General features: G+C 29.7%; 2 protein-coding genes across 2 annotated transcripts; both read left to right on the top strand.

Annotated features, from left to right (window-relative positions):
• Window positions 1-11,282: 11,282 nt before the first annotated feature.
• On the top strand, window positions 11,283-15,077 carry LOC145791515 (uncharacterized). Its single transcript, XM_082871873.1, has 6 exons — window positions 11,283-11,394; window positions 11,586-12,183; window positions 12,226-12,517; window positions 12,636-12,819; window positions 12,919-13,219; window positions 14,585-15,077. Exons 1-6 carry the CDS (start codon window positions 11,283-11,285, stop codon window positions 15,075-15,077), a joined length of 1,980 nt encoding a protein of 659 aa, XP_082727999.1.
• Window positions 15,078-15,104: 27 nt separating this feature from the next.
• On the top strand, window positions 15,105-16,061 carry LOC145791514 (uncharacterized). Its single transcript, XM_082871872.1, has one exon. The coding sequence runs from the start codon at window positions 15,105-15,107 to the stop codon at window positions 16,059-16,061; it is 957 nt and encodes a 318-aa protein (XP_082727998.1).
• The last annotated feature ends 3,128 nt before the right edge of the window (window positions 16,062-19,189 follow it).

The following is a 19,189-nucleotide window of genomic DNA, read 5'->3' as shown; positions in this document are numbered from 1 at the left end:
ACGTTATTAGTTTCCTTTGAGAAAAAATAGACTATTACTTTTCTGAGTTTATATCAAATCTATTTCACTGTAACTGTTACTTTCCTTTATGTAAATCCAATCTTTTTTTATTGTAAATATTCTTTTTTTTGTGTGTGTGTGTGTGTGTGTGTGTGTGTGTGTGTGGCTACTATAAGTGTTGTAAGAGTATTAGGTTTGGGTTAGGCTTTTGATTTTACAATCTAGATTGAATGATACTGATAGTTTATTCTGTAAAATCTATTGAAACGAGTATCCATATACAAAAACTAAGTTTATTGAACAATGAAATTCATATCATTGGGTTACATTTATCTTATAAAATAAATAAATACATAAATTACCTATATTAAAAATTTTATTATCCGTTCAATTTTCTAAGAACAATTTGATCAAATTAATTAAAAGTTTTATACCAACTATTTTGTGGATAAACCCTACAAATGAATGGTTGTTTCAAGCACTAGGTGGGCCTCATAGTGCCATGTTAATTAAGTGAACCAACCTCCTGCCTATGTTTGGTAGAAGTTGTGATTTTTTTTAATTTTTTTTAAAGGTATTATTTGAGTAGTATAAAATGTGATTGTTATAATAGGGATTAAATTGACATATCGTGTGCAGTACAGAGACTATTTATATAATTTAACTTCAATTATTTATTATTTTTTATTTCGACCAGAAATTGATAGTTATTTATTTTATTTTTTTTATAAATAGGTGTTGGAGTCAATTTATATGGTGAAGTTAAGTATTAGACAAATCATAATGAGTCTTCAAAGAGTAAGATGAATAAATCTGTTTCATAATTCTTTGGCTATTAAATTCTGTAATTGTTAGTTTTCTTTATGTACATCAAATATGTTTCAATGTTACTATTTATTTTTCATTATGAGTATTCTAAGTCTCTTGGGTTTGTACCTCTCTATTTTGTGTACTTCTGTGTATACTTATGCGTAAATAGTTTTGGGGTTTGTCCTGTTTGGTATGTTTTGATTTTGTATTTTTTTTACTTAATTTTTATTTTATTTTTGTTTCTCCTATTCAATTTTTTGGTTTGGCACAGGTGTGGAGATCTATCATGATCGAAGAGGATATGTTAATTAAGTAAACCAACCTCCTTGCCCATGTTGTGTTATTTTTGGTTTCTCTTATGTGTTTTTTTTAGTAGCAACCTCCCATAATTCAGTTTTTAAAAACTTTTGGGCTTTTAGGTGCTTTTTCCCATAATTCAGGGTCCTGCAGATATGCATTTTTGTATTTTTTTTTTGTAATATTGTTAATTATACTTTCTGTAATATTAAATATTCCAACTAAATCAAGCATTATTTTGCGTTGTATCTTTTCGTGTAATAATGTAAATTTTGTTGCAGGTTGCTTTATGAGTTTGTGTTTTTCAGAATAAACAACTTCTCAGGTCATTCTTTATGTACACTTATCTACTTTTACTGTAAGTATTCTAGACTTATTGATGGATTATTGTAGAGTTCCCCCCCCCCCCCGATATAGAGTTGAATTCACTGAAATATTCTTAATAACTGCACTGTATTTTGAAAAAAAAAAAATCTGCAAATGGCTTCTCTGCAAATGGACAGATAGAGAGAGAGAGAGACACGTTTTGAGATGGTGGTGAATGATTATGGGTTCTATTGACAGATTAAAAATGGATTTTCTCAGAGGAAGGTGCAATTGTTGCATACACTAAAGAGGTGAGTGTTTGGTTTGGCAAAACTGACTGCTTGCTGACAATAGTATGGGAGCATGACTAATAAATCTAATGATTATGCTACTTAGGCCCACCCTGGCATTTCAGAGGATAGAATTTACCATTTATTTTTTTGATAGGTTGAGTCAATATATATTACTGATCTAGATCTTCACTCAAGATCTCTCTCTTATCCTCTATGCCTTGCAATTTGTGTGTGTGTGTTTTGAAATTGGTCGATTGTAAAGTCATTATTATTGTGAAGTCATTCTTAGACTTTGTGGGTTCATCTTCTCATCACCAGTTGCAATGAAGTTCTGAGGAAGAAAAGAAAAGAGATTTGATTTGGTGTGGTAGGATAGTAAATAGATGGTTATGATAAATAGAATTTTGATATGATTTGGTCAAACTTAAAATTATAAATAATATTAATTTCAATCATAAACTAATAAAACATCACGTTTATTATATACAAATATTCTGTATATACCATTGACTTTTCTGTTAGTTCAGAAATTATAATTTTTTGGTTTTTTTTTTTTTAGTAGCAAACAGTGTGGTTTTTTTTTTTTTTGGGGGGGGGGGGGGGTTTGTTTTCTTAATTTTATGTGTTTGTTTAAAAAAACAATTCAGCATTCTTAAAATCTGTTGTTTTTTTAAAATAACAGCATTAAAATTTATTTTTTTTTAAAAAGTATTTTTTTTTGCATTTTTATTATTTTATTTTTTATATTAATAGTTTATTAATATTTTTATTTGTATATATCAAATCTTTTTTTATTGTAAGTGTTCCAAGAGTATGGGTTTGTATTTTGATATTTTGGGTGTACACTGTGAAGTATACATTTTATTTTCTTCATTAAAAAAGAAAACAAAAAGTTTTATTATGTTATTAGTTTCCTTGGGAAAAAAAATGAACTATTACTTTTCTTAGTTTATTTGATCTATTTCACTGTAATTGTTATTTTTTTTTTATGTAAATCAAATCTTTTTTTATTGTAAATATTCTTTTTTTTGGCTACTATAAGTATTGTAAGAGTATTAGGTTTGGGTATCTGTTGTTTTTTAAAGATAACAGTATTAAAATTTATTTTTAAAAAATAGTTTTCCTTTTTTTTAGGGAACTTTTATTATTTTATTTTCTATATTAATAGTTTATTATTATTTTTATTTGTATATATCAAATCTTTTTTTATTGTAAGTGTTCGAAGAGTATGGCTTTGTATTTTTATATTTTGTGTGTACGCTGTTAAGTATACATTTTATTTTCTTAATTAAAAACGAAAATAAAAAGTTTCATTATGTTATTAGTTTCCTTTGAGAAAAAATAGACTATTACTTTTCTTAGTTTATATCAAATCTATTTCACTGTAACTGTTACTTTCCTTTATGTAAATCCAATCTTGTTTTATTGTAAATATTCTTTCTTTTTTTGTGTGTGTGTGTGTGTGTGGCTACTATAAGTATTGTAAGAGTATTAGGTTTGGGTTAGGCTTTTGATTTTACAATCTAGATTGAATGATACTGATAGTTTATTCTGTAAAATCTATTGAAACGAGTATCCATATACAAAAACTAAGTTTATTGAACAATGAAATTCATATCATTGGGTTACATTTATCTTATAAAATAAATAAATACATAAATTACCTATATTAAAAATTTTATTATCCGTTCAATTTTCTAAGAACAATTTGATCAAATTAAGTAAAAGTTTTATACCAACTATTTTGTGGATAAACCCTAATAATGAATGGTTGTTTCAAGCACTAGGTGGGCCTCATAGTGCCATGTTAATTAAGTGAACCAACCTCCTGCCTATGTTTGGTAGAAGTTGTGATTTTTTTTTATTTTTTTTAAAGGTATTATTTGAGTAGTATAAAATGTGATTGTTATAATAGGGATTAAATTGACATATCGTGTGCAGTACAGAGACTATTTATATAATTTAACTTCAATTATTTATTATTTTTTATTTCGACCAGAAATTGATAGTTATTTATTTATTTATTTTTTATAAATAGGTGTTGGAGTCAATTTATATGGTGAAGTTAAGTATTAGACAAATCATAATGAGTCTTCAAAGAGTAAGATGAATAAATCTGTTTCATAATTCTTTGGCTATTTAATTCTGTAATTTTTAGTTTTCTTTATGTACATCAAATATGTTTCAATGTTACTATTTATTTTTCATTATGAGTATTCTAAGTCTCTTGGGTTTGTACCTTTCTATTTTGTGTACTTCTGTGTATACTTATGCGTAAATAGTTTTGGGGTTTGTCCTGTTTGGTATGTTTTGATTTTGTATTTTTTTCACTTAATTTTTATTTTATTTTTGTTTCTCCTATTCAATTTTTTGGTTTGGCACAGGTGTGGAGATCTATCATGATCGAAGAGGATATGTTAATTAAGTAAACCAACCTCCTTGCCCATGTTGTGTTATTTTTGGTTTCTCTTATGTGTTTTTTTTAGTAGCAACCTCCCATAATTCAGTTTTTAAAAACTTTTGGGCTTTTAGGTGCTTTTTCCCATAATTCAGGGTCCTGCAGATATGCATTTTTGTATTTTTTTTTTGTAATATTGTTAATTATACTTTCTGTAATATTAAATATTCCAACTAAATCAAGCATTATTTTGCGTTGTATCTTTTCGTGTAATAATATAAATTTTGTTGCAGGTTGCTTTATGAGTTTGTGTTTTTCAGTATAAACAACTTCTCAGGTCATTCTTTATGTACACTTATCTACTTTTACTGTAAGTATTCTAGACTTATTGATGGATTATTGTAGAGTTCCCCCCCCCCCGATATAGAGTTGAATTCACTGAAATATTCTTAATAACTGCACTGTATTTTGCAAAAAAAAAAATCTGCAAATGGCTTCTCTGCAAATGGACAGATAGAGAGAGAGACATGTTTTGAGATGGTGGTGAATGATTATGGGTTCTATTGACAGATTAAAAATGGATTTTCTCAGAGGAAGGTGCAATTGTTGCATACACTAAAGAGGTGAGTGTTTGGTTTGGCAAAACAGACTGCTTGCTGACAATAGTATGGGAGCATGACTAATAAATCTAATGATTATGCTACTTAGGCCCACCCTGGCATTTCAGAGGATAGAATTTACCATTTATTTTTTTGATAGGTTGAGTCAATATATATTACTGATCCAGATCTTCACTCAAGATCTCTCTCTTATCCTCTATACCTTGCAATTTGTGTGTGTGTGTGTTTTGAAATTGGTCGATTGTAAAGTCATTATTATTGTGAAGTCATTCTTAGACTTTGTGGGTTCATCTTCTCATCACCAGTTGCAATGAAGTTCTAAGGAAGAAAAGAAAAGAGATTTGATTTGGTGTGGTAGGATAGTAAATAGATGGTTATGATAAATAGAATTTTGATATGATTTGGTCAAACTTAAAATTATAAATAATATTAATTTCAATCATAAACTAATAAAACATCACGTTTATTATATAAAAATATTCTGTATATACCATTGACTTTTCTGTTAGTTCAGAAATTATAATTTTTTGGTTTTTTTTTTTAGTAGCAAACAGTGTGGTTTTTTTTTTTGGGGGGGGGGGGGTTTGTTTTCTTAATTTTATGTGTTTGTTTAAAAAAACAATTCAGCATTCTTAAAATCTGTTGTTTTTTTAAAATAACAGCATTAAAATTTATTTTTTTAAAAAAAGTATTTTTTTTTTGCATTTTTATTATTTTATTTTTTATATTAATAGTTTATTAATATTTTTATTTGTATATATCAAATCTTTTTTTATTGTAAGTGTTCAAAGAGTATGGGTTTGTATTTTGATATTTTGGGTGTATACTGTGAAGTATACATTTTATTTTCTTCATTAAAAAAGAAAACAAAAAGTTTTATTATGTTATTAGTTTCCTTGGGAAAAAAAATAAACCATTACTTTTCTTAGTTTATTGATCTATTTCACTGTAATTGTTATTTTTTTTATGTAAATCAAATCTTTTTTTATTGTAAATATTCTTTTTTTTTTTTGGCTACTATAAGTATTGTAAGAGTATTAGGTTTGGGTATCTGTTGTTTTTTAAAGATAACAGTATTAAAATTTATTTTTAAAAAATAGTTTTCCTTTTTTTTAGAGAATTTTTATTATTTTATTTTCTATATTAATAGTTTATTATTATTTTTATTTGTATATATCAAATCTTTTTTTATTGTAAGTGTTCGAAGAGTATGGCTTTGTATTTTTATATTTTGTGTGTACGCTGTTAAGTATACATTTTATTTTCTTAATTAAAAACGAAAATAAAAAGTTTCATTATGTTATTAGTTTCCTTTGAGAAAAAATAGACTATTACTTTTCTGAGTTTATATCAAATCTATTTCACTGTAACTGTTACTTTCCTTTATGTAAATCCAATCTTTTTTTATTGTAAATATTCCTCTTTTTTTTTTTGTGTGTGTGTGTGTGTGTGTGTGTGTGTGTGTGTGTGTGTGTGGCTACTATAAGTATTGTAAGATTATTAGGTTTGGGTTAGGCTTTTGATTTTACAATCTAGATTGAATGATACTGATAGTTTATTCTGTAAAATCTATTGAAACGAGTATCCATATACAAAAAACTAAGTTTATTGAATAATGAAATTCATATCATTGGGTTACATTTATCTTATAAAATAAATAAATACATAAATTACCTATATTAAAAATTTTATTATCCGTTCAATTTTCTAAGAAAAATTTGATCAAATTAATTAAAAGTTTTATACCAACTATTTTGTGGATAAACCCTACAAATGAATGGTTGTTTCAAGCACTAGGTGGGCCTCATAGTGCCATGTTAATTAAGTGAACCAACCTCCTGCCTATGTTTGGTAGAAGTTGTGATTTTTTTTTATTTTTTTTAAAGGTATTATTTGAGTAGTATAAAATGTGATTGTTATAATAGGGATTAAATTGACATATCGTGTGCAGTACAGAGACTATTTATATAATTTAACTTCAATTATTTATTATTTTTTATTTCGACCAGAAATTGATAGTTATTTATTTTATTTTTTTTATAAATAGGTGTTGGAGTCAATTTATATGGTGAAGTTAAGTATTAGACAAATCATAATGAGTCTTCAAAGAGTAAGATGAATAAATCTGTTTCATAATTCTTTGGCTATTTAATTCTGTAATTTTTAGTTTTCTTTATGTACATCAAATATGTTTCAATGTTACTATTTATTTTTCATTATGAGTATTCTAAGTCTCTTGGGTTTGTACCTCTCTATTTTGTGTACTTCTGTGTATACTTATGCGTAAATAGTTTTGGGGTTTGTCCTGTTTGGTATGTTTTGATTTTGTATTTTTTTCACTTAATTTTTATTTTATTTTTGTTTCTCCTATTCAATTTTTTGGTTTGGCACAGGTGTGGAGATCTATCATGATCGAAGAGGATATGTTAATTAAGTAAACCAACCTCCTTGCCCATGTTGTGTTATTTTTGGTTTCTCTTATGTGTTTTTTTTAGTAGCAACCTCCCATAATTCAGTTTTTAAAAACTTTTGGGCTTTTAGGGGCTTTTTCCCATAATTCAAGGTCCTACAGATATGCATTTTTGTATTTTTTTTTGTAATATTGTTAATTATAATTTCTATAATATTAAATATTCCAACTAAATCAAACATTATTTTGCGTTGTATCTTTTCGTTTAATAATGTAAATTTTGTTGCAGGTTGCTTTATGAGTTTGTGTTTTTCAGAATAAACAACTTCTCAGGTCATTCTTTATGTACACTTATCTACTTTTACTGTAAGTATTCTAGACTTATTGATGGATTATTGTAGAGTTCCCCCCCCCCATATAGAGTTGAGTATGCTTTATTTTCGCCCAAAGTTTCTCTCTCAAATTTTCTTTTTATTTTATTTTTTATAATTATGATATATCAATTGTGATGAATCAATTCTTCATTGTTTTGTCCATTTCTTTCTCTCAATTTTTATATATATACATATATATCTATATATATTTCCACAAAAACACACACACACACAAATTTAAGAATAAAGAAAAACCGAAATAAGAAATCCAAATAAAAATAATAGAACATACAATAGATAGACAAGGAGGACACCAAAAGTTATTAATAAGTTAAGAATGATCAATAAGTTTATATGAATGATCAGTATAAAAATAAAAAATAAAAATCATTCAGTGGCGTGTAATAAGTTAAGAATTTTGGGTTTTGGTCAATTTATTTGTTTTAAATGATTTTGTTCTGATTTCAATTCTATGTTGAAGGAAAAGGTTATTATTGTTTGGCAAATTTAAATTTTCAATCTTGAAATAACATAGGTTCATTTTAGCTGGACTTAATGTTTGCAAGTTCTTTGGGTTTAGTCAAATTGTTTGGATTTGTATAGATATCATCTTTTGTGCCATTTTCTTTATTTGTAACAATTCTTAAAAAAAAAACCTTTGTTTTTGCATATGGTTGTTTTCAACTGTACGAGGAAAGAAGCACCACCACCTTTTTTAAATTTTCTAATTTAAATTAATTATGTTTTTTGTGGTTTTATCTATGATTTGTTGATCTGTGAGTAACTATCAACTTTATATCCTAAATAATGTATGTGAATTTATGTTGTCTGGGTTGACTTTATGTTTGTGTTTCTTTGATTACTGGGTCTCTTTTACACTACGTCATGGTGCCAAATTATTCAAAGAAGCTTGCATAAATATGAATTAAGAACCTAAAAATTAATTTAATGAAAATACAAAAAACGTTGCTTTTTTCCCCCAAAAAATACACACACACAAAATTAAGAACATTGAATTTATTTATTTATTTATTTTTTTTTCAAAACACACACAATGAAACTTTTTAATGAATAAATAAAATACATAATAGTGTTCTCACAAAAGTAAACAAACAAACAAATCAAATTAACAAAAAGCTGAATTTATACACAAAAAGAAACAATAGCTTAAAAAGTGAAAGAGGAAAAAAGCCAAAACTATTTAAGTCTCTAAAAAATTGCACATAGGTGTCAAACTGTTTAATTAAAAACCTAAAATTTAAGAACCTATAAATTAATTTAATGAAAATACAAAAAATACCGATTTTTTTTCAAAAACAGACACACACAAAATTATGAGCACTGATTTTTTTTTTTTTTTTCTCCAAAAACACACACAATGAAAGTTTTTAATGAAGAAACAAAATACATAATAGTGTTCTGAATCAATATATTTTTTTCTCCACAAAACCTAATTACATAATGAAACTTTTTATTGAAGAAAATAAAAATATAATTAACAATACTACGCTTACATTGTAGGATAAGCAGTAGATATATATTTCGAATAAAGAGAATCATAAGATTGCAATGTTCTTGAATAGTATTTCTCCCAACAAAAAAGAAATAAATCATTGAACAAATAAAAGGGAAGATTTTATAGTAAATAGAGAGAGAGGGGAAGATGAAAGAATTTTGGTAACATGATACCGGAGATTTTATGCAAGTCGTTATCAATTTAGATTTATGACAATATGGAGCATATTCTCCGGTCTCATGTTACCAAGAGGGGTCAAATATGGTTTCAGAGAGGGGTCTGAATTTTGATATCAACATTTGTATTTGTGTGTTTACAATTTATGTTTTCAAAAAATTAGGTTGTTTGATTGCTTAATTTTGTGTTTGTGTTTTTCTTAAAAACAATTCAATGTTCATAAAAATTGTTTTATTTCAAAAAAATTAAAAACAAATAAGTCTTTTTTTTGGGGGTTTATTATTTATTTTTTACTGCAAGTGTTCCAAGAATATGGGTTCCTGTTTTGTTATTTTGTGTGTACCATTATTACTTATACTTTTTATTTTCTTCATTAAAAAGTAAAAGAAAAAAAGTATGTTAATCGATTTGTTGGAGAGAAAAACTGACTATTATTTTCCTTCGTTTATTGATTCAGAAGGTTGCTTTATAACTTTGTGTTGTTCAGAATAAACTTTTCGAATTATTCTCTATCGACACCTAATTGCTTTCACGGTAAGTGTTCTATTGCTTCAGTTTGTAATGGCTTCAAATATATAACTTCTTTTTCTATGCTTGAAAAAATCAAATATGTAATTTTTTTATTCAATCTTTATTTTTATTTTTATTTATATGTAATTTTTTTAATATTTATTTATATGAATTTTTGTTGTATAATTTTTTAGTTAAAATTCATGAAAGTTTGGCCAAATCTCATGAAATTTGGAAAAAACCATGGGTGGCCAAAATTCAAAGAAAGTTGTAGATGTCTAATTTTTTTTATTGTAACTTTTCTAAAAAACTCTTTGTTTATTCATATGTTTGTTTTGAAGTGTATTTTTTTGATAAGAAAGAATTCACTGGTCCCAAAATTTCATATGATTTTTTTTTATATTTATTACGTAATGAGTTTGTGATTGTCAGAACAAATAACTTCTACAATCGTGTTTTATTAATACTTATCTTCTACTTCTCTTTTGACTGTAAGTATTTTTAATTCTATTTTTTATTTATTTTTATATTTAATCGAATGTTTGAAAAATTTATATTCAGTTTGTTTTTAAATCATATCTCAAGTTGCACACGTTTTGGCTCATCATTACTAGGTAATCTCTTTCACTTGCAATTTTATTTAATTCTCCACAAAATGAGATTAGTGCTTAAAATAATATGCATTATAAAAATATAAAAACAAACATATGAAAACACTTACATAAAAATATAAAGCTTATTATATTGTGAGTATACGAGTCGCATTGTGAATATACTATAACTGCCTCTTACATAATTTTATATAATGTAGGCACATTTTAAAGATAGCCGGATTTCATCTACGTAAGTGTTAGTTTGCTTACAATCTTACGAAAAATGAATCACGATTACCCTAACACATCAAATATGAGACATGTACAACAACAAAATCGTGAACGACGTCGTTTATACCTACAACAGAGGAGGCAACGCTCAGCTTCGGAACCAAATGTTCAAACTGAACAACCACAAAGAGAATTTGAACAGTTACGCATTCAAAACTTAAGCACTGAACAACGCTCAGCAAGATTGGAGCAACGTCGTCTTGCTCAGCACAGGTGAAGATTGCTTATTCGCGAAGAAAGTGCGACCTCTAATTTGCAACAAAGAGAAATTCAAAGGGAAAGTTGGCGTAATTATGCTAAACAAATGAGGGTTGCTTTGACTATTGAACAACGCGAACAACAACTTGCAAGGCGACGAACAAATTATCGACAAAGAAGGCAAATATCTGAAAATATCGAACAAACTTCTCATCCAAATCAAGTACATAATATGACGAATGCACAAACAAGTAGTAAGTATTCAAATGTTATAAACATTTTTTTTTTGTAAGCTTTAACACTTTTGACATTAATATTCATTTAATTTATTATTTATAATTTTAACTGCTAGGATGCATGTTAAACTTTTTCGATGCAATCCCAAGAAGAAATAGAACAGGATGCCGTAGGCCGCGAGCAACAGTTTTTCCAACCATTCACGAAGAAGGCAATTTGGTTGCGACTAATGTTTTTAGACGGGAAAGTAGAATGACTGCACTCGCACGTATTGACTTACCCCGATATGCACCTACTCATTCGACGTATGAGCATGGAAGCACGAGTGGCAACAGACAAGATCTTCGCGAAGTTCAGATGGAAGGTACAAATAATTTATTTAGTTTAAGTACTTTTACAAAATAAACAACCTTTACAATAAATGTAAAAAATATGATCATGCAAATATGATATGCAGTACAATTAAATTTAATATTCAACATGAAACTCAAACACTTTCAAATAAATACTATTGTGCTAATAATAAATCCATACATCATACATGTATTGTTATAGGAAATATCCCTCACGTCGACCACAATCAGGATGCTTTGAGTGATGAAGATATTCCAGATAATCGATCATTTATCCATAGGAGATATCATAATTGTGCAAGAAATTTTCATGAAAGTGAAAGGTTTCAAAGAATGCAGTTCCCTGCTCCAACTACATGTAGACATTGCAACGCAAGATTGTTCCACCGTGAAACATCTACCATGTGTTGTAATAATGGAACAATTATTTTGCCACCAGTAATAGCTCCAAATGAGATGATTGATGTTTTCTCTGACCAAACAGTGGAAGGTCGTCATTTCAGACAAAATATTCGAGCCTACAATCATGTTTTCTTATTCACTTCAATGGGTGTTCATGTTGATGAAAACTTAGCAACAAGAACTCGAGGTGTGTACACGTTTCGTGCACAAGGAGCCATTTATCATAAGATTGGGAGTCTCTTACCAAATTCTAGCAACAGACCGAGATATTTGCAACTGTATGTTTATGACACTGACCACGAGAATGAGAATCGAATGTCTGAAAATGAAGAATTGCACTTGGATTTGCTTGACAAGATAAAGAATATTTTAAATACTCATAATCCATTTGTACACACGTTTTTCCAATTGGCTTAGCGTCCAGACATACATGAATGTAGACTTCAAATCAAAGAGCAACCACGTAATAGGCCCCAATACAACCTTCCTACTGCTCCTGAAGTTGCTGCAGTTTTAGTAGGTGGCGAAGAAGCTGGAAATTTAAAACCAAGAGATATCATTGTCCAATCAGCCAATGGTCACCTCCTAAATATTTATGATATTGTCGGATACTATGATCCATTACAGTATCCTCTGTTGTTACCCTACGGTTCATATGGATGGGATGTAAATATCAGAAGTAATGATGGTAGAAAAGTAACATGTTGTGATTTCTATTCTTATATGCTACAGGTAATGACGTATACATAATATTAAAAAATTACTTTGTCGAAGTTATTCAATCTATAATTATTTCGTATAAAATCTTTACTTTTAATTATTTAAAAGCATTGAAATACTATCAATTCAGATTCGCCCTGGTGATCAATCTCTTTTTCTTCGAGGAGGTCGTCTCTTACAGCAGTATGTTGTAGATAATTACGTGAAGATTGAGTCCAACAAATTAAGATGGATACGTACTCATCAGAATCACATTCGAGCAGATTTTTATCAAGGTCTTCTAGATGCAATACATGCTGGTGAAAATTATGGAGGTACAAATTATCACGTACGATATTACAATTACATGTACGCATGTTTGTTTATATTCATACATACAATTTCTTTTTTCCTTTTGTGAAGTATTTGTTTAGGTAATGTTGGTCGTAGAACAATATTTCCATCGTCATTTGTTGGTAGCCCACGAGACATGTATCAGCGATATCAAGATGCAATGGCTCTGGTCCAAAAGTATGGAAAACCTGATCTTTTTCTTACGATGACCTGCAATCCAAATTGGCCTGAAATTAAAGCTGAGTTGCTACCTGGACAGTCACCACATGATCATCCTAATTTGCTAACAAGAATATTTCATTCAAAATTTGATGAGATGAAGACTGACATTCTTACAAAACATGTACTCGGGAAGGTTCTGGCATATGCATATAGGGCTGGGCAACAAACCCACCCGCCCGCACAAACCGCCCGACCCTACCCTACCCGCAGTGCTTTGGGCGGTTTCGATGTAGGTAGGCGGGTGGGTGCGGGTCAAGAAATTCGCAAAAGATCGGGTTCGGGTCAAACCCGACCCGCCCGCAACCCGCATATATATATATATATATATATATATATATTTTTTTTTAAGAAAAAATAACTAGTTATTATTATTATTTTTTGCATTTTGAATGGATGGAGATAACTAGTTATTATTTTTATTTTTACATTTTGGATGAAAGTAAAATTTATTATATGGGCACTTATATACATTATCATGATATAATGATATTTAAATTAGTGTTACTAGTTTGACTTTTATTTATACATATAAAAAAAAAATCATTATATTCCATTAGTCTAGTAGACACAGTTAAATATGGTATTTTGAATTGTCATTCTATTATCACATTATTGCATATTAAAAACTAAACAGTGAAGATTAATCCACTATTAAAATTAGTGTTACTAGTTTGACTTTTAAGGGTTTGTTTTTGCATATTTAAATTAGTGTTACTAGTTTGACTTTTAAGGGTTTGTTTTTGCAAGCTAAGGAGGAAGATTAATTACTATCCTCAAGCATGGTTCCATATCATCTTATCTAACATGTGGACTATTTATTATGATCATGAATTGTATATCTTGTAATTTAATTTTCAACTCTTATAAAAAATAAAAAAAAAAGTGTTTAGAAAGTAACAAAAAATGTCAAATTTGCTTAAGTTTAAAAAAAAAAAAAAAAAAAACTAAACCGCAAACCGAACCGCACCCGCCCGCACAAACCGCGAACCGCATCGCGGGTGGTTGCGGGTCCATTTTTCCCCAACCGCATAAGTGCGGGTCGGGTCGGTTTTGACCCGCACCCGGCCAAAACCGACCCGCGAGCAGCCCTAATGCATATGTTATTGAGTACTAGAAAAGAGGCTTACCACATGCCCACATGGTCATTATTTTGGATGAAAATGATAAGTTACGCACTCCTGATGATTATGATAACATTGTCAGAGCTGAAATTCCAGACAAGAGATTAGAGCCTAGATTATACAGTGTAGTTCTGAAACACATGATACATGGCCCATGTGGAATGTACAATGAACGGTCCCCGTGTATGACAAATGGTCGGTGAAAAAGACGTTTCCCAAAGCCATTTTCTTCAAATACTACACTTGGAAACGATTCATATCCTATTTATCGAAGAAGAGAAGGGGAGTAAGTTCCTGTAGAGAGTAATCCAAGCGTCTTGGTGGATAATAGTTGGGTCATTCCATGCAACCCATGGTTGCTCTTGAAATATGATTGTCATATCAATCTTGAAATTTATGGTAGTGTTACAAGTATGAAGTATTTATACAAATATGTTTATAAAGGGCCTGATCGTGTTGCATTAGAAGTTCGTCAAGGTCCTAATTATGACGAAGTACAACAGTTCATAGATGGAAGATGGGTTTGTGCTCCAGAAGCATTGTGGAAAATATTCAAATTCTCAATGACCAAAATGACTCCTAGCGTAGAACGCCTCCAAATACACTTACCAAATAAGCAGCAAGTGAGGTTTTATACATTCCAAGACATCACAAATGTTTTAGGCGATGAGTATTATTCCAGAACAATGCTTACCCAATTCTTTCAATTAAATGTTGATGATGAAACTGCAAATCGATACTTATATCGAGAGATACCGCAACACTATAGATGGTGCAATAGCGCAAAGATTTGGCAGTTGAGATTGAACCATCAAAGAGTAATTGGTAGAATTTACACAATTTCGCCATCAGAAAGGGAGAGATTTTACTTGAGAATTTTACTCAATCATATTTGAGGACCAAAATCATTCGATCATTTGTTGATGGTTAATGGAATTGCGTACCCAACTTTTAAACAAGCAGCTGAACATCATGGTTTGTTAGAGCATGATGATAGCATACGACAATGTTTGTTAGAAGCTGCAACCATGCACATGCCATCAGCTTTAAGGAGATTGTTCGTTACAATTTTGGTTTACTGTGTGCCAACAAGGGTGCGAAGTTTGTGGGATGAAATTTATCCTTACTTGATTGAAGATTACATATCTTCAAACAGTATGAATAATATGTATATCCTTAACAAAACCCTGCAAGATATAAACCGTCTCCTGCTACAGCATAATAAGAACATATCAGAATACGATTTGCCTGAGATGACAATGAATTTGGATGATAATTCAACAGTTCCAAAGGTAATACAAGATGAGTTTTCCATTGTAACTCCTCGAGAAGACTTAAATTCTATTGCCACATTAAATAGTGATCAACACTTAGCATTCAATTCAATCATGGAGGCTGTGGAATGCAATACTGGTGCAATCTTCTTTGTGGATAGCCCAGGAGGAACTGGAAAGACATATTTATATCATGCACTATTGGCCTCAGTGAGAAGTCAAGGGAGAATTGCCATTGCAACAACAACTTCTGGAATTGCAGCTACACTTTTACCTGGTGGAAGGACTGCCCATTCAAGATTCAAGATCCCCTTAAATCCAGAGGCTTCGTCCGCGTGTTCCATTCCTAAACAATCAGATTTGGCAGAATTGATTAGACGTGCAACAGTCATCATTTGGGATGAAGCTACAATGACAAATCGTTATGCTTTTGAAGCCTTTAACCGAACACTCATAGACATCACTGGTGTTGATTATCCATTTGGTGGCAAACTTATGGTGTTTGGTGGTGATTTTCGACAAGTACTTCCAGTTGTTCCTAAAGGTACAAAAGCTGAAACTATTGCTGCATCGATAGTCAAATCACCTCTTTGGAGTCACATTTAAATACTTCGTTTAAAGCAAAACATGCGCTCTATAAATGACCAACAGTTTGGTGAATTTTTTTTATCTGTTGGAAATGGTGTACAACCTACCATTATAGATGAAATGATCAAAGTACCAACATCGATGGCAATACCATGGAATGGTGAAGAATCAATAGTTCAACTATTAGAAGAAATTTATCCTGATAACATAAACCATTCTTTTGACGCCGAGTATATGGTTAGTAGGGGCATAATAACTCCTCACAATGAAGATGTCGACAAGCTCAATGAGAAAATCATTCAGAGATTTCCAGGAGAATCAAGAGTGTACCACTCATTTGATAAAGTTGAAAATGATACCCAAAATTTGTATCAACAAGAGTTTTTAAATTCCATTTCACCAGGAGGAATGCCCCCACATGCATTGCATTTGAAAGTTGGAGCCCCAATTATGCTTTTGAGGAATCTTGACCCTTCTTCTGGTTTGTGCAATGGCACAAGGCTACTGTGTCGAGCTTTGAACGATAATTTCATAGATTCAGAGATTTTAACAGGACATTTCAAAGGCACGAGAGTTTTCCTACATCGCATTCCATTAAAGGCTCGGAAAACTTAAAACTTCCATTTGAAATGACTCGCACACAATTTCCAGTTCGCCTTAGTTTTGCTTTGACGATAAATAAATCACAAGGTCAAACAATTCCACATGTGGGAATTTACCTTCCGGATCATGTATTTAGTCATGGGCAACTATATGTTGCTTTATCTCGAGGGGTGTCAGATCAAACAACGAAAGTCTTGGTTAAAAAGGGTTCAGTTAATAATGAAGAAGGAGTGTATACCCGCAATGCAGTCTACAAAGACGTTTTATTACCAAATTATTGATGCATGAGGTATGTACTAAATATGTTCTTATTCAGCTTATATTATGTCATTTCTTAAAATCTACAATTAATATACTTATAATATATCTTCATATAATTATTGATTGTAGAAATACTTGAAAAAATAAAGCTACTTCAGCTTTGGGAGAATTATCAAGAGGAAGCAAATATGGTTGCAGATAAGAAAGTTAAAAATCAGGTATTGGCTTCACTTATGTTCAAAAAATAATGTTTGCAAAATTTTTGCTATTTAATCTGACAATATTTGCATATATTTGAGTTTGACTATACCTTTTAAATTAATGTAGGTCAAACAGTTCTCCATATACAGTCTTGGATGGGAGGTCTCTATTAAAGTTGATAAAAAACAATTGGGAAAATTAATTGTGCGAGAGCTTTTGAGGCAACGACAACATCAGTATGATAATGTGTTTGTGGCATTTTATATGAATAATTTCAATATGTTACATTTGCTAATAGTTATTGTAATCTTTTTATAGAAATCATATCATATCTGATAGAGCAAGTATATGCAGCAAAGACAATATGGACATATATGTGATAAAAGATCAAGTCTTATGAACTTTACTACTACGCTCCATATATTCATATTTGTGAATTTACAATTTAATTTTAGATTTTATAAATTTGTCAAACAATCAACTTACATGTCTGTGAGATATTTTTCCTCAGTTTTATAGGCAACGAATGATTCAAAAATTGAAAGCTTACAAATATATGTGCAACATTGTTACAAGGTAATCTACTTATAGGTTTGTATGTATAACTAAAGTTACGTACTTCATTTTCGGTCAATTCCATCTTATTTTTTGTCGTTTACTGTTGTCATAGATCTATGGCAAAAATTGCATCAAAACAATTTGAAGAGATCATTGAACGTGACATTTGATATGAACGATATCAATCTATGTCGATATGTAAGTTTTTAATTTTTAGATTTTGTTTACAAAAAATTAACACAATAATTACCTTTTGTGTCTTTATACATAATAAGCCAATTATAAAACCAAACTTATGTATAATTATGCCTCATAACGTAAAATATAATTTTAATCAATGTATACTATTAGCAATCTTATGATAAATATATCTTATGTATTTTTCTTTTTTCTTTTTTTTTTTTGCAAGATTTGCAGGATCTCCGGTCTCATGTTATCAAATTTAGATTTTATATGAATTTTTATTGTACAGTTTTTTTAGTTAAGATTAGTAAATATTTCAATTTTTAAAACACGTGCACATATTGTAATGTGCATATGTTTTATTTATCAAATACGTTAATATCAAATGTTACATTGTACATAATTATTCATATGGTTTATATGTATATTATTAGAAAAAATAATATCAAAATCATATTATAATTTTAAACGAGTTTGCACACGCATCGCGTGTGCCCGGCCGCTAGTTATATTAAAAACAATTGAATATATCATTAATAAATAATTAAATAAATAAATCTTTAACATTGAAATAATTTTTTTTTATTGGTAAAAAAAAACTTTATTAATTACGTCAATAGCAATCAAAGATACAATTAAAAAAAAAATGATGCAAAGAGCATCAAAGCGGACAAACTAATTCCAACAAAGTTCGCATTTGAGAGAGAGCATCAATTTGCATGCCACCAAGTTGGTAAGGAACCAACCCAAGCTGACACACTACACACTGGAAGCATTTAAACATAATATAAATAAAAAGTAAAATATTATTTAAAACTTGAAAATCAAAATAAAATAGTTTAAGTAAATTATATAAAAAAAATAATCATTAACAATAAAATGTACTTTGAGACATATATATAACCCATGTTTGAGAGAAGTCCACAAACATGTGGTGAAGCAAACTCGTTGGATTGAGCTGCTAGTCAATACATTTTTGAACTTTTGTTTCTTACTGCCGTGTAATTCCAAGTAATCTCTTGCTATGGTCATGACAATAATTTGAATTTTGGTTGCATAACGCTGTAAAAGTGCCTAACTCTTTCAATATATATATTTTTAAATATATATTGTGGGGACATAAATTTTGAATGACGACACATGGCCGATGTGTTACTGAAGTGCCAGCCGGGGTGCCACGTGTCCTGGTCATGATGCTGAGATGATCTCGGTTAGGCCGATGTTATCTGCGAGAATATCGGAATCCGGGATAAGCAGATAAGAGACAAGAGTCCTAGAATGGGAGAAGACTTCAGTTTGGGTAAAGATAAGACTCTTAGAGATTTTATCCTAATCTTACT

This window comes from Camellia sinensis, chromosome 5 (genome assembly GCF_055761805.1).
Source record: "Camellia sinensis isolate YWXY chromosome 5, ASM5576180v1, whole genome shotgun sequence".
NCBI lineage: Eukaryota > Viridiplantae > Streptophyta > Magnoliopsida > Ericales > Theaceae > Camellia > Camellia sinensis.
This window is presented reverse-complemented; position numbering and strand designations above follow the sequence as displayed.

Excerpts from the sequence above, each read along its gene's own strand:
- LOC145791515 (XM_082871873.1), top strand. The coding sequence starts at position 11,283 with ATGACTGCACTCGCACGTATTGACTTACCCCGATATGCACCTACTCAT. Across the intron at positions 12,820-12,918 it reads TGCTGGTGAAAATTATGGAG|GTAATGTTGGTCGTAGAACA; the intron begins GTACAAATTATC and ends GTATTTGTTTAG. Across the intron at positions 13,220-14,584 it reads GCATATGCATATAGGGCTGG|TGTTACAAGTATGAAGTATT; the intron begins GCAACAAACCCA and ends AATTTATGGTAG.
- LOC145791514 (XM_082871872.1), top strand. The coding sequence starts at position 15,105 with ATGGTTAATGGAATTGCGTACCCAACTTTTAAACAAGCAGCTGAACAT.